The 15,946-nt window shown below is 51.9% G+C and overlaps 1 protein-coding gene across 1 annotated transcript in view; it reads right to left on the bottom strand.

Moving 5' to 3' along the window:
• The window catches only part of EPHB1 (EPH receptor B1), a 424,956-nt gene that overhangs the window by 279,438 nt on the left and 129,572 nt on the right, over positions 1–15,946 (bottom strand). Inside the window, exon 2 of the mRNA XM_061193662.1 lies at positions 8,536–8,600. Coding sequence (XP_061049645.1) covers positions 8,536–8,600 — 65 coding nt within the window. The remainder of the gene's footprint in view (positions 1–8,535; positions 8,601–15,946) is intronic.

Genomic DNA, 15,946 nt, shown 5'->3' on the forward strand with positions numbered 1-15,946 from the left:
TCGAGAGAAAAAGATAAAGAGTGGGTGGGAGGCCCAGGGTGGGAGCTCTGACTTATCTCAGGGGTTTACCTGAAGAGGGCAGGGGAGGGGTGGGAAGGGGAGAGGGAGCAGGAAGGTCAGAGGCCCACCTGCTGGGAGGCAGGGCCCCTCCCAGAGGAGAAAGCAGTACTAATTCCTGGGTAACAGCTCAGGGAAAGGACACCACCCATGTCCTGAACTGTGAGAAAAACCTTTTAGATACTGAACCTGAATTCAAGGAACCCCCAGCAACTCAAGCTGGGAGTTCCTTTGGAAGCCACCCTCTGGAGACATTGTAGCATTTCACTGGGAAAGAGGGTACAGCCTGGTTGCCAGCAGGAGAGCAGGCTGGATGTTAGCACTGGTGCTTTCTAGCCATGTGACCAGCGGCAATTTAACAGCTGTTTTGTGCCTCAGTTTCCTCATCTGTAAAACGGGGCTGTTGTGAGGATTAATGCACGCATGCCTGGCTGTAAAGCACGTGGGGCCTGTGATACAGTGTTAGATTTCCTCTTTCTCTGTCGAGCACCTATTCAGTTCTCTGGTACCCACATCCCGATTCCTTCTGGGGAATTACTCCCTCCAGCCTGTCAGTCCAAGGCTTCTGGTGGGCTCAGCACAACACGGGGTTGGAACACAGGACCTGGGAGTACCACTCAGTACTTCCTGGATGCAGGGACTGGATCAGGGCAGGCACGGGAGTCAAACTGATCCAGTCAGGCCCATTCAGGGCTAATTCCAGGGCTTCTGCTGGGGGGACTGGGAGGAGGTGCTTGGTCTTCCCCAGGGGACACGGATGGATGTGGTTGTAGGGGCGGGAGCCTCTGCAGACTTCTTATGACCAAGAGGAGGCCCAGCATGGAGCCAACACCAGGGGAGTAGAGAGAGGAAAAAGGGGGTGGGAAGAGAGAGAGACATTGATCCTAAGGATCTGGACCAGCCACACATGAAGCCACATCAGTCACTGGACCATTCATTTACATGAGCCAAGATACCTTCCTTAAGATTGACTTACGCTTTGCTGTCCTTGGCCACCAGGAAGCCCTGACTGATACAAAAGTGTGGCTCCCAGCAATCAGCAACCAGGTCCAACGCCCCCAAGTCCCAGGCAGGGGTACCAGTCTGAGAAAGGATGACCAACTCTGTCCCGCTCTGCCTGCCTGCCCCTGGCATGGCCGGAAATTCAAAAACCGTACAACTCCATTCACAGAATCATTTTGCCCAGAGTTAAATGTCTCTTGGAGTTGCCTAATTTAGCTCAGACTTTTCTGTCTTAATTAGCATGATTGAGTCATCAAAGGAAGAAAAGAGAAAATCCAGACCTCCAGAGGGTGAGTACTATGCTAACACTTCCTGAGTGTTTACCCAGGAAAACTTTTCACCGACATGGTTTCATGTATGGAACAGTTCCCATCCTCACTCTGCTGAGCAGAGGAGGAAACCAGGACTGAAGGAGTCTGCATGACAGGCCCACGATCACGCAGCCAGGGAGCTGCAGGGCGGGAACGCGAGCCAGGTTATTTGACGTCAAGGCCTGAGGCCTTCGCTGCTGCTCCATAAACCTCTCACCCAGCAGACCAGCTAAATTTCAATTGATTTTGCTTGGCCTTGGAACGAATGGGATGTTATTAGGGTGGATTTCTCTCCAGAGCGTGCTGTCCTTATTCCCAGGAGGTGGGCAGCCGGTGAGGGTGCCTGGATCTGACAGACAAGGAGACAGGAGGCTGCCAGGAGGGTCCCCACGTGGACAAGGAGGGCTGTGAGGGAGGAAGACCCCGGTGCACCGCTCTCATGGGCGTGCATCCTGTGTGGGGAGTTAATTTATCAGACACAGGCATTCAAATGAAGGTCGTTCCCTTCACACTGGCCTCCCTGGAGGCTCTCCCCTTAGTCCAATAATCCTCCCATCATTTAAGATTTTTCCAGAACTGTGGGAACTGCTTGCAGAGGCATAAGGTGAAATAAGCTTGTTTAACTTCATACACACACACACACACACACACACACACACATCACATCACATAGAAATATACACATATATCACATAGAAATACTCAGATGCACATATATACACAGACACATACACACATATATACATACATGTACCTGGATACACACACATGCAAACACACATATCACATATATATACACACACAGACGCACAGACACATACCTATACACACATGCACACACACATGGAGCACAGGCACGCACACACCCAGCCCACTCATCCTGACGGCTCATCAGGCTCGGCTCCAGATTCCTTTTCCATCTTTCTTCTGTCAACCTCCCCCACTTCCCATGATGAAGCTTTGCCAATATTAAAGTAGAGAACAGAGCATGTCATGGGCCGTGGTTTCAAAGGGCAGCACAGATGGAGTTGGAGTCTGGAAGCCCGTGGAGTGCTCTTTGAAGGTAACTCAGGATCTGTAGATGGTCACACGGGGGCCACACATCCCACAGACACAGAAACCTACACATACAGAGGTCACTGGCCGCCCACATGCAAATAGCCAGTGAGCTCTGGCAAAACTCTGAAAGGAAAAGGGCTTGCTTGGATTTCCAGCAAGCAAGTTGAAGAAGCCTCACTATCAGAGGGGCCCAGGCTCACCTTCCTAATCCACCACAGCCAGTGTCTGAAAGCAACTGGGACCTTCTGGTGGGTGTCCTCGTCTCCTCTCTCATGCTCGTCTCAGGAGAGGTGGCTCCATCTGCATCACTAATTAACTTCTTTAAAAAGATATGGACAATCAATTGGGTATTGAGAGGGCTACAATAAACCTAAATTGAGCATCTCCTAAATTCAGAACCCTGGGTTGAAGATGCAGGGAAGTATCATGAATGCTCCAGTCCTTCCTCATTTATTTGGCCAACAGACATTTACTGGAGCCTGTCCCCTGCTCGACCAGTGCTGGGCACCAGGGACAGAGATGAAGCCACTCCATTCTCTGGCCGGTGGGAGAAAGCACACATCAACACAGGTTTATGGACAGTACATTAGAAGTTGGCACCAAGCCCTCTGCTTTAAGAAGAGGGCCCCTACCACAGAGTCCTGGTGGGGAGGGGCGTCCAGCAGGGCTCCCTGAGGGGAGGAGAACGGAGCTGACACTTGAGGGACAGAGAGTGATGCAAGGAGGGAGGGCAGTGGAAAAGGAAGATGGTGGAGAGGGCCAGGCAGCATCTAGGAACTGGGGCAGACTGCTAAGATGGACCATGCGACCACGAAGACTAGCACTTACTGAGCTCTGCCGGTGGCCGAGCACAGCACCGAGGGTTTGACCACAGGACCTCTCGGAGCTCCCCCACTGCCCAGAGCTCCTGAAATTGAAGGTCAGGACCCTTCTGGAGCAGGGCTGGAAACAAGGGTTTGGGAGAGGTAACTGAAGGCAGCCTGAGGGAGGAGGGCGAGGTCAGCAGGGTCATGGGTGAGGGTCCCAGGATGCCCTTTGATGGTACCTCAGCCCCTCCCTGGCATTTGTTACTTCAGAAATGTGTTTGTTACTTTCTCCCTCTGCTCACCAGGTGGCCTCTGATTCGGGTTAAAACTAAAGGCTTTAAATTAAAGCTGCAATTAGATTATAAAGCAACATTTTGCCATTTGAACAGAAATACTTTCTGCTTTTGACACATAATATTATAATCCACTTTCCAGCAATATAGCTGAAAACAATTTGTGGGCTATGTGTGGGTGGGCAGTCCAACTCCTTCCCACATCTGGCAGTCCTCAAGTACAGGGGTGAAGATACCTAGTGACCCCATAAAAGGAAGTCTCTTGGTCTCTCTCTGGGGAGCCCACCTCACAGACAGTGCACTGTGGATAGGGTTCATTGAAATGCCAGCTGTGTCCCCTGGCAGAATCACGGTGCCTCTTCTGGATGAGGCCAACCCAGTTCCCTGGAGACCCACAGGCTACCAGAACAATGCCCGCCCACCCTTCAACATCTTACGCATGCATGGTATCCTGACTGCAGGGACCATCTGAGGCCTTTGTCCCCTTTCTGGGGTTGTGGGGGCAATTTCCTCCCCCACTGGATCCCAGGAAGATGTGGACCACCCACCCAGCCTCCTGGCTTCTCAAATGCCTGGCCCTGGCCCCACTCTCTGGACCCCTTCATCAGCCAGAAGTACTCTGTTTGTCTTAAATCTAAGCCCTGACTCAAGGCCACAGCCTCCGGTCCTCCTCCAGTCTCATCAAGACCCTCAACTGGGCCCTCGTACTTTGTCACATGGTCAGTCCCTCCTGGCTTCACTCTTTTTCTCGTGGGGTCGATGCCACGCTGCAAGATGCTGACCCCCTGCTGCCAACGTCCTCAGCTCCTGACCCTCCGGACCCACCATTCTTGCACAGCCATAACTCAGGATGACTCCGCCGCCAGGTACACCTGATCAGGGCCATCACAAACACACGGCCTCGACCTCAGCTAGGCCATTATTCCAGCCACATTCCTTCCAGACAAGTCCAGCCTCTCTCCAAGTCACCAGCAGTGGCAGTTACGTCACACCTTTTCCTCCCTCCTAAAACCTGCTACTCAAGACTCCCTACCTCATAACCTGTGTAAAGCTATCAACAGTGCCTGAAGTTGTATGGTACTCAGTTCACAAGTGGGAAAACGAAGGTTCAGTGAAGTGGAGTAACTCACCCAAGGTCACACAGCTAGTAAACATCAGAGCTGGGATTCAAGCCTGGCTGTCCTACTCTGGATTTAAGCATTCTCCCTTCTCCGACTCCCTGGCTCTCAATCCACTCTGCAGTGGTAGTGGCATGTGAGGAGGGGAAAGTATTTTATCACACACATTGTTTAAAATTTCTGGCCAATGCTTGTTGATAATAAAAAGGAAAAAAGAAAAAAAAGAAAAGACTCCCCACCTCCACTCTCCAAACCTCCCCTCCAACCTCAGAGAGAAGATAGGAAGTTGAAAGACTTTTCTCTTTGATGGCTTCTGTCTCCAATCCTGAGCACGCCCATCTCTCTGAAGGCACCCGGTCACTGCACTGCCATTTCAACAGCAAAGGAGTCCCGTCCCCTGAAAGGCACCCATGCCCACAGCCCCCCATTCCCTCCACTCCCCACGGTCTGTATTCTCTCTCCTCACAAGCTGCTGCTTCCATCTCCACACCTCCCACTGACCCTTCAATGCCCTGATTTCTGGCTTCTGACCCTGGTCCCCTCTGAAGCCATCAGCACGGGTCACCAACAGGGTCCCTGTTACCAAGCCCAGTGGAAACATGCAACACCCAGCAGCACTTTCGCCCCACTTCCTCCTTGATGTCTCCTCCCTTGGCTTCCTGAGAAGACCACCTCTTGGTTTTCTCCTGCCTCCCAGGCCACTCCTTCTCATGCCCGTTTCAGGCTCCTCTTTCTCTATTTGACACTTCAGTCAGGTCACCCATCCCAAGTTCTCACCTCTTCCCCCTCCAGACACTCTCCCTGGGAGACTGCAGCCACCCCCTGGGCTCGCCTCCCACCCGTGAGGTTGCCTTCTCATTCCACTGCCCTGGAGTCACATGCTAATGGGCCCCTCCCCAGGGGTGCCCAGGGACACTTCAGCTTCAGGAGCTCAGCCTCCTTCCACCAAGCGTGCGCCTCCTCCTGTGTCCTCATCTCCAAGAACGACACCAGCAGCCACCCACTTGCCCAAGTCAAGAACTGTCAACAGGGTTTCCCTGGTGGCGCAGTGGTTGAGAGTCTGCCTGCCAATGCAGGGGACACGGGTTCGAGCCCTGGTCTGGGAAGATCCCACATGCCGCGGAGCAGCTGGGCCTGTGAGCCACAATTACTGAGCCTGCGCGTCTGGAGCCTGTGCTCCGCAACAAGAGAGGCCGCGATAGTGAGAAGCTCGCGCACCGCGATGAAGAGTGGCCCCCACTTGCCGTAACTAGAGAAAGCCCTCGCACAGAAACGAAGACCCAACACAGCCATATATAATAAATAAATAAATAAATAAATAAATAAAAAGAACTGTCAACAAATATACGTCGAAATATACGTAGTGAACTGGGTGCCAGTTTCCAATGGTGAATGAATAGAGTCCAGGCCACCATGGAGACCACACTGTGGCCAAAATGGGGGAGGGGCAGAGATGGGTCCAATACTAACACAGAGAGATGTAAAATTTGCAGCTGTGAAAAGTGCTGTGAAGTAAAGCTCCCTGGCCCTGAGACGACCTGTGATGGAGGACCTAACATGGCTGGGGATGCAGGGAAGGTATCCCGAGGATGGGCCGAGTGAGCTGAGGCCTGAAGAGAGGAAAGTCAAGAATGGCTCTGGTTTCTGGCCTTCACAATTTGCTAAGACGGCGCCCACGTGTGCCGGTGGGGGAAGGAAAGGAGGGTGAATTCTGCTCGGGCCATGCTGAGCAGCCAATAAAAGACAGGGCAGGTGGATATGTGAGCTGGGCCAGGGACAAACTTGGGAGTCACCGGTGTGTTCACGGAATCAGAGGCAACTCTCCAGGACGAGAACACAGGGAGGCGGGGCGAGAGCTTGGGTGGAAGTGTGGTCCTCGATCCGCCCTCTCGCCCAGGCCAAGGGCCTGCCTGACCCTCCTGCTGCTCGCCCTAAACCAGACGGGCTCAGAAGCTGCTCAGGGCACCAGGAGAACTATCTGGCGGTGTGTCCCTGGGAGAAGAGCAATGAGGGAAAGGCCGCCGAGCGTGGCTGGTAACCAGGGAAGGGTAAGCAGAGAGCAGCCCAGCCAGCTGCTGTCTCTACAGGGCATCTCTTGACTTTGAATGTTTCCCTAAAGGATGATCTTCCTTGGGAAAGGAGATGAGAAGTTTAAAGAAGACAGGTGGTGTGTACAAAAATCAAGGGAAAAATGAACCATAAATCACATCGTTGCCTCGTGAGAAAACATGCAAACCTTCAAACAACAATGTCACTTGTAAAAGAGTGGCAAGTTCTTAATGTCCAGGCCACCTGAAGAGCTGGCGCCTCGTTGGCTTTGCATAAAGTCCTTACTGGGAGTGGGAAGTGTTCCCCAGTGGCCCACAGTGTTCCCAGCAGGATTTGGACTTTGTCAGAGTGGGCAAGATGTGCCCCTGCTCCCACCCCTGCTTTGGGAAACACAGCTCACGCTAGACTTTGCCCTCCTGCCCCAAGGCTTGATGCCTGCACCTAGGGCGGTGAAAGTGAGAAACCAGGGGAGAAGGTGCTGGTGAGGCCACAGCCTGCCTCGGGCCCTGAATCCCAGTGTCCCTAAGGCAGAAGTGGGTGTGTTAGGACTGGCTGTGACGTGCACCCCAGGGTGCAGAGAGGCCCTGGGCTGCAGGTGACCAAAGGTAGGGAGGAGAGAGGAGGTGTGGGGCAGCTAAGGGGGCCTAGCCCACCCCACCCCTGCCAGCTTCACCCCCTTGCTGGGATGAAGTGTCCACGCACTTCTCCCGCCCTCTCCCTTCATGATTAAGCCCCGCAGCGAGCCCGTCACTCAAGCCAGGGATGCGAATCTCATCCCTACTCTTCTCTCTGCCTCTCTTCTCCACAGTCCATCCATTGCCAAACGCTGCCAATGCCTCCTGCTTAGCTTTGCTCCAACTGTCCTAAGTATCCCGTTTTAATTTGCCGCTTCCGACCCATCTGAGACAGCTAAAAGAACCTCTTAAAGGCCTTTCTCTCAACTGTTCCCTACAATCCTGTCAGCAAGCGTTACAAGATCTGTCCATTACCTATAGGATAAATCCAAACTGCTAGCTCAGCACGGCAGTCCCATTCCCCACCCTGGGCCCCAGCCAATCCACACCCCAGCCCAACCTCAGCACTGCCCACAGCCTGCCCTGGTCCAGACACACAGACTCTTGCTCTTACATCTTTTCATGACCCCATCCCTTTTAACCAGCTATTCCTCCTACTTGGAATATCTTTCCAGTTCCCCATTCACTACCTGTCGAACTCCTACTCCCTCTCCAAAACCCAGCTCACGTGCACCTTCTCTATAAAGGCTTCATGTCTCCCTCTGAAGTGCCTCACTCCCAGCTCTGTGCCCACACCTGCCTGTAGACCTCTCCACTGCCACAAAGGAGAGATGCATTTCAGCTCATTCATGAACATGGTGGATCCCACAGGAGGCCATGAGCTCCTCAAGGCTGTTTCATCTTTGTAGCTACAGGGTCTGGCCAGCTGCATGAGCACTGAACAAATGAATACAGAACATCTCTCTAAGGAAACGTCAGATGAAAGAGAACCTCAGCCCTTCTGAACTCCAGCTCCTCCTCATGCCCTTGCCTTTCTGCAGCCCCATGGGTGGCACGGATGTCTGCCCCATCACCACTGGCCTGAGAGCCCAGCTATTGGCAGCCACTGGCCCCAGTCCCACACAGGCCCCGGTCACCTGGAGGACTGATGGTCTGCAACTCCACACCAGGGAGCAGCTCAGGTCTGAAGGCCCTGCTGCTGCCTCTCTGTGGATGGACCGTGGACACAGCCATTCACGCCTATATTCCACATCCCAAAGGGGCAAGTCAGGCTCTGCTCCCACGACTACTCATCAGGATTGAAGGATGGATGGTCTGACACTCACCCCTGATGCGGGATTGGCGGTCCAGCCCAGCTCTGCAGTAGCCGTCCTGGTGTCCATTAACGTTTCTGCAGATCAAAAAAAGAAAAAATGGTGAATCAGAAGGGTGACTGGACAGTGGCCCTTATGTTCTTAAAGTTACTTATGACTGTAAATATCAGTGATAGGAGCCCTGGGCTCCTTTGCCTAGCCCACGGCTCGGAGGAGGAAGAGGTCTGCTAGGAGGATGCAGCTCGTGGCAGAGCTAGGCACAGACCTCAGGTGTCCTGATGCTAAGTCTCTACCTGAATGACCCCAAGCCAGCTGGGTGGGGTGAAGTCATCTGCCTACTCATCACTTTAACCCTGAGACGCAGCTTCTTCCCACAGCACTCTACCTCTGGGGGCTTCCCAGGCCACGTTGACCCAGTAGCCAAACCTAATTCCTTCCTCAAGACTCCCTCGGCCACCTCCTTCTGCCCTCTTCCTCCCCGCTCCTTCCCCACCCTCCAACCTCGTCTGCCTGCCCTCCTTTCTCCCCACCCTTCTCCTCCGCCTCCCCTCAGGCCTCTGTGTTGACACTCTTGGCCGATTTCCCTTCAACCCCTCTGGCCCCAGCACTCAGCCCTCCTGCAGGTCCCTTTGCCCCTGGGCCCAGATACATGTCCAGCCCCTTTCCCAAGACTCTGCTGTGGGCTCACACAGCTTTGGCAAAGCCCTTACCCCAAACATAAATGCACATCTCAGACCCCAAGGGCCTGCTTCCTGGTCACCAATCCCTCTGGCCAGTAAGGGAAAGACAGACACCCTGACTTGGCTGTGAGCTCCCAGGGGCCACCAGGGTGGCTACAGTACACACGCCGAGATCACCAGGCACCATGTAGTGATCATAGAGCTGATATTTATTATACCTGTTTTCTGGCAGTTAGTAGTAAAGTGTCCTGAAAACGGGGCAGCTTTTTCTTTTTTCTTTCTTTCCTTTTCAATCTACTATTGACTTCTGTCAGCCCCACCTCTCAAGGGAAACTCCTCCCCAAAGGCTGATAAGAGCTCTGATCAGCAAATCCAAAAGCCCCTTTGTTTTGTTTGTTTTGTTCTTTTAACAGCTTTATTGAGGTAGAAATCACATGCAATAAACTGCGCATAATTAAAGCATACAATTTGGTAAGTTTTGACATATATTTATAACCATCACCACAATCAAGATAATAAACATATCTGTCATTCCCAGAAGTTTCCTGTCCCTCTGTAATCCCTCCTTCCCTCCTACCCCTGCCCCACCCTGTCACTGCCCCCAGGCAATGACTGATCTGCTTTCTGTCACTATAGGTTAACTGGCATTTTCTAGAATTTTACATCAATGGAATCATATAGTATATACTGTTTTCTTAATCTGGCTTCTTTCACTCAACATAGTTGTTTTTAAGATTCATCACGTTTGTGTGTAACAATAGTTCATTCCTTTTTATCACCGAGTAATATTCCATTGTATGGAGAGACTGCATTTTGTCTACCGTTCACCTGTCATTTCCAGTTTGGGGCTATTACATGAGAGTTCCAGTTCCTCCACATCTTCACCAACACTTGGCAGGGTCAGTCATTTTTAATTTTGGCCATTTTAACAGCTGTGCAGTGGTATCTCATTGTGGTTTTAATTTTCATTTCCTTAATAAAGAATGATGTTAAGCTGCTTAATGATGTTAAGCAGCTTTTCACATGATTGTGAAAAGCAGCTTTTCACATGATTGTGAAAAGCAGATTTTCACAGGCTGACATGGCACAGACAGAGCAGAGGAAGCCTTTGAGCCAGAACGGGTCTCATGAAGGGAACCCAGAACCACCCAGTGGTGACCTGCATGGACTATATACACAAGGGTCAGATGGGGTCCAGGGTGTCTCAGTGCATGCCGGGCTGGACGGGCGCTAACAGGTCAGTGAGGCACCTCCCTCACAACCTGACGCTATACAGCCCGCCTGCAACCTAGACAGCTTTTCTGCCACCCCAGTGGAAGGGGGGCTCACACTGCCAACAGAGGGGAGTAAAGCAAATAAAGTGAGCTGGATTTTCTTGCCCATTTGAGTTTGGAATTGGATTGAGAGTCATGCCCCGTGCATATCTGAAGGAAGGGAAGCACTGGAACAGACTTCTCCAGTTTGTTCTCTCCTCCGATTCTTCCAACAGCTGGGGAGGCCGATCCCTGCATGGAGCAGCCCTCCCTCTCTCCACTTCACAGCACTAATAATGATCATAATGACACACCAAATTTACATAATACACTTCTTAGAAGGCACTCCATGATGCCCTGTAGAAATTCATCTCCATGATTAAAATGCCTTCGCCAGGTGGGCCTGAAGCAGGAGTCACTGAACCCATTTGGCAGGGCTGGGGACCAGGGCACAGAAAGGTGCAGTGCCTCCCGCTGGGTCACACAGCCTCCCATCCTGATGCCGACAGCCCCAAATCTCAGCTTGCTGCCCACCAGGCAGACCTGGGTGTCCAGTGGCTCTGCTGTGGCCCTGGAATGGAGGTCCTTGCTCATAAAGCCAAGAAGCCACAAAAGCCCCCAGAATAAGGCATAATGCGATAATAATGTATATCATGGCACTCCCCAAACTCAGGATCATGTTGAAGTGCAGTAAACAGGCAGAGGACACGGGCAGGGAGGAAACTAGAGTCCAGAATCAAAAGTAAGAATCAGCCTTCACTCCTCAATCTTCCAAGGACTGGTTTGTTCTGTTAACCCCAGGAATACAGTCTAAGAGTTCATTATATTCATAGTTACCTGCTCAAGGGCTGTAATTGAATCTGTTTCTAAATAATGTTTTCCATCCACCCTCTTGGACAGAAGTTGCAGCAAGAGGAATCCATTTCTCTGCATCCTGCCCGCGTGGAGACAAAAGACCACAAAACCGTAAACCATCCACTCGATATGATTAAGGGCAGTTTCTTTTCTGGCACAGAGCGCTCCTGATTATGGCATTACACTCTGGTGGGGGCTGAGTTAAAGTGATTTGAGGAGGTTTACATCTCCCTGGAGAAGAAGAGAGTACTCATTTGCATTTATAAAGCATATTGAGAGTTCTGGCAGAAAGTTATGGTGGAAGCACAATTAAATATTTACCATCACTTCTACTCTCAAACAGTGGCATGGGGACCAAACCAGCTGGAGGTGCACGTGTTGCTGTCAGATCCAATGCCTTCAGGGGACATGACTCTGGGACTCCTACCCGCCGCCAGCCTCTGCTCTCTGGGAGCGCGTGCTCACTGCCCACGGGAGGAAAGCTGGGGAGGGCACACAGAAGGCAGAGAGGGCGCTGGTGTGGGCAGACAGACAGGGTCCGGGTCCCACTTCCACCACTTAGTGGCCATCTCTCTCTCCCCCTCCCTCCATCCTCATCTGCAGAATGGGGCTAGGGCTAGTTAGTGCTCAGGACCATGGATGGACTGCATGACACAAAGCACCGCAAAACAAATGCTCTTATTGTTATACCTTAATCACTCCAAGCTTCTGTTTCTTAGCTATGAAAAGAATCTAATGATCGTTATCTGTAAAATGCGTATAAGATATCTGGAAGAATCAACGATCATGGATATCTACTGATATCTCATCTACCTCCTTCCTTGTAAAGACCAAGGAGTAACACGTGGAGGATACAGCAGTGAATCAGAGCAGTGGATCCTCTGGAGGGACTCATGGTCCAGTTCAGGGAGAGATAAGAAACAAATTTCCACTAGACATCCTGTTCTGGCTGAGGCCATGAGAAGAAGACTGAGAAACTCAAGAGAATGGACACAACTCTTCTCCATGTGGGGGGTCAGTGGACCCGTCCCAAAGGGGAGACTCACACTGTGCCTGGGCAAAAGCAATGCTGTGGCCTCCTGGATTAGGGTGGGCCACGGTGGGAGGCAAGAATGGAGAGGTCCACCTGGCGCCTGGGACAGAGATGGCAGAGTGACTGCCAGAGCAACCAGGAGGGAGCAGAGACAGGTCAATTGGAAAGAAGTGGGAGCCGTCCCAAACCTAAGGGGCGGGGGTGAGGAAGACTGAGCCAGAGGGGAGGGGAGGCCCCGTGGGGAGACAGAAGGAGGTCTCTGGCAAGAGCCGGCCGGACTGGCAAGAAGCCGAAAAGGCTGGGGCACACGAGCAGCCTGGCAGAGAGACCCCATTTTCCCAGGGAACAATTTCCCTACAGGGGTTTCAGTATGGAAACCAACCACACGGGGCCGCCGCCCGAGGGTCCAGGTGGAGGGGGCAGGTCTGAGCCCCCGCTAGGAGGAAGAGGCAGCTGCCGCCCGACTCTCAGACGGTTCCTGTTTCTGTCTGGATTGGCACGTGGGGATGTATTGACATTTGGGATGAATTAGATGTCCATCATGGTGAAAGAGAGCTAAATAAACCCTCTCCTTAAAGTTCTGCCACTCTTTTTGGAGAGACATTAATCAGACATTCAGCTGAAAATATTTACAACGTCCTTCCATGGTGGTAACAATATACAACAACATACACAGATGGAATGGGGGCTTCCAGGCCTTCTCTGAGCAGTGCCTCATGTGTATTTGATAAGGCAAATCCATGGACCTTCCAAGCAGGGAAGGACCAGAGCAGCTGTTCCGTCACTGCCCTGTGCAGCCCTCCGTGACCCACAGAGCTCCTGAAACCCAGGAGCCACAGCACAGAGTTGCTTCATGAGTCCAGGTCCTATCAGGTAAATGCCAGAAGTTGGGGGTCAGCCCCCTGCAGCCCACCCTCTCCCTCAGCCTTCACAGTGCAGTCGGGATCATTGGAAGAGGGCTGAAACACAGTGGCATAAAAGGGTGCTGGTACCCATTCAACAAAGGTTGTCCAAGTCACTCCCACAGGCAAGGTGGGCACTGTGCGGGCGCCAGAGACAAAGCAGAGAAAGACAGACACCCCAGCCCTCAGGGAGGTTGCAGGCAAGTGGGAAAACAGAAATTAATCCAATAAGCACGCAGCCAAACCTGCAATTACAGCCTTGGTGAATGGCAGGAAGAGTGATCCCAGGGACGGTTGTGAAGACTGAATAAAATGACAGGTGTATGGAGCCTGGCACACAGCCGGCACTTCCTCCTTCCTTCCCCAGCCCCCGGCTGACGAAAGCACAGGGACTGCCCCCTTTACATACACGTACACACACACACACACTCACGCACACATGCACACTCCTGTTCCAGGATTGAGCCCATACTTGCAGGAATAAGACACGTAGTAAGTAGTCTCCCCCACCCCAAATCCAGAGCGTGCCGGTACCCACGATGTGCTGAGCAGCCCTGACCACGGTGTGGCACTCAGCCTTTCCAAGCGATCCCCATGCTGCCCTCCAGACCTGGACTCATCACAGAGAACCTGAGCACTTCCTGGAGCTCACATCCTCCATCCACCACCCCAGGCTCCTCAGCGGCCCCTACTCCTGGCCCTGCTCCACCCATCACCACAGCCTGCCAAGGACTCCAGCCCAGCCTTGCTGCGGAGGCCTCGTGGGGCTCTTTCCCCAGACCTTCCCTGGGGCTGTGTCCTGTCTTCACACGCCCTGCTCACTGGGCACAGACTCCTCAGGTGGTCTGCTGCCCCCGCAATCTTCAGCCCCTGACACAGGGTCTCAGAACCAATAGCTGCTAAGCCCCAACTTCACACCTGCCCAGACCTCCTACTGCCAGTTCAGGCCAGCCTCCCTGTAATCTCATCCCCATCCTTCTGAATAGGCCTCAAATCACCTCCCTGGACCAGAGGAGGGAGAGCCTTGCTGGCTCTGGGTCTGGGGATGATTCTGGTTGAGTGTGAGCTGTGAAGGGCACCAGCTAGCCTCAGGGTCTTATGTTCTGGCACAATTGGGCCCTGGGCCCTGCACAGCTATGAAAGACTGAAGTGATAAAGTATTCCAAGCAAGCCTTTCACATCCCATCCCATGTGTCCACCCATCCAAAGCTTCTTCACACTTGCCCCCCTCCACGCTTTCCCACTGCCCTTCCCTGGAGCCCATGTGTGAAACCTCAGAGGCATTTAGCTTTGATTCCTTGCTTTCCCTCAGTCCATCATCAAATCACTCACCATACCACAGTGACACTTGCATCTTCTTCACTGTGTATTCCTTTCCAGTCTTGGCAACGTATCTGAGTCTAGGGCATCAGCCCTGCACAGTGGGACCACAGCAACCACCTCCTAGCTGGTGTCTCAGAAGAAGCCCCCATCTGCACCATTCTCTGCACAGCTGCCCAGTTCAGCTCTTGCTGTCAATGTAAATGGTTCAAAGGCAATATGGCCACACTAAGCAAGGGCTTAGAGAATCTCAGGTCCTCTGATCACCCAGTGATGTCATCCCCAAGAAATAGTCCAAAGGAAATAATTCCAAAGGAAAAGAAAACAAAAGGTTCTATTTCGTGAAGATGTTCATTACAGCATTATTTAGAATATGAGAACACTAGAAGCAGCATATGGGAAGGAAGTGAAGGATGGCACGCTCATATTCATGCTCCTGGAGTGTTACGAGGATAATGTCACAGCATCAGGATGCCAGCAATTAAACACAGAGCAGGAAACAGAGCTGTGTCTGCACCACAGATGCAACTCTGGAAACAGTGCTTCAGTGGAGTAAAATGGCACCATGAGTACAAAGACCAGAAAGCAAAGTACAAGGGCTGATGGGTCAGGGATGTCGGTTTTACTATTACTTACATCCTTACTACTACTGTGCTGTTTTAGAAGACACGTGTTCAGAAATAGAAATTTAACCCACCTTCTAAAAATACCTCTTTCATCCCACCTCACTCCCCTACTTTATGATTTTCAAAATCTCTCCACTATTCCAAGATATGCCACAAACCTCTGGCCTCCATGAACCTTCTGTTCCAAGCCCGTCTTTTCCAAATTGATCTTCAATTTCCCAAAGGAGACCCATCACCTCCCATCACTGCACTTGCGCTCAGGCAGGTCCTCCTGCCTGGAATGGCTTCTTCCTCTTCTCTACCTGAAATCTGGTTTGCATCTTTCCTCCCCAAGTACTTTGTAAGTACCTTGAGAAGGTAGAGCTGTGACTTATATCCCCCAGAGTTTGATCAGATGTCTCATACAGCAGAAATGCTCCATCAGCTCTGGAGACCTGGGTTCAAGTCCCAGCTCCAGGACTGACAAGCAAATCAAGTCACCTCTGAGCATCAAAGTCTGATTTTCACGGAGAGAGGCATCTCTCCTGCATCCACGAGCCAGGGAGAGCAGACCCAGAAAGATGCTCTGTATATTCTTGAGAACACTCATTGGAATAACATTTATTTACTGTCTCTGCCAAGCATAAAATGCTAGGTCAAGAGAAGCTGTTATTACATAAGTCTCCATTGACTCATGTGTAATAGTGGCCAGCAAGGAAGAGAAACAAGGCTGAGTAAACGAATGAGCCAGTCCAGCCCATCTGCTGAATGACTG

Source organism: Eubalaena glacialis, chromosome 6 (genome assembly GCF_028564815.1).
Source record: "Eubalaena glacialis isolate mEubGla1 chromosome 6, mEubGla1.1.hap2.+ XY, whole genome shotgun sequence".
Taxonomy (NCBI): domain Eukaryota; kingdom Metazoa; phylum Chordata; class Mammalia; order Artiodactyla; family Balaenidae; genus Eubalaena; species Eubalaena glacialis.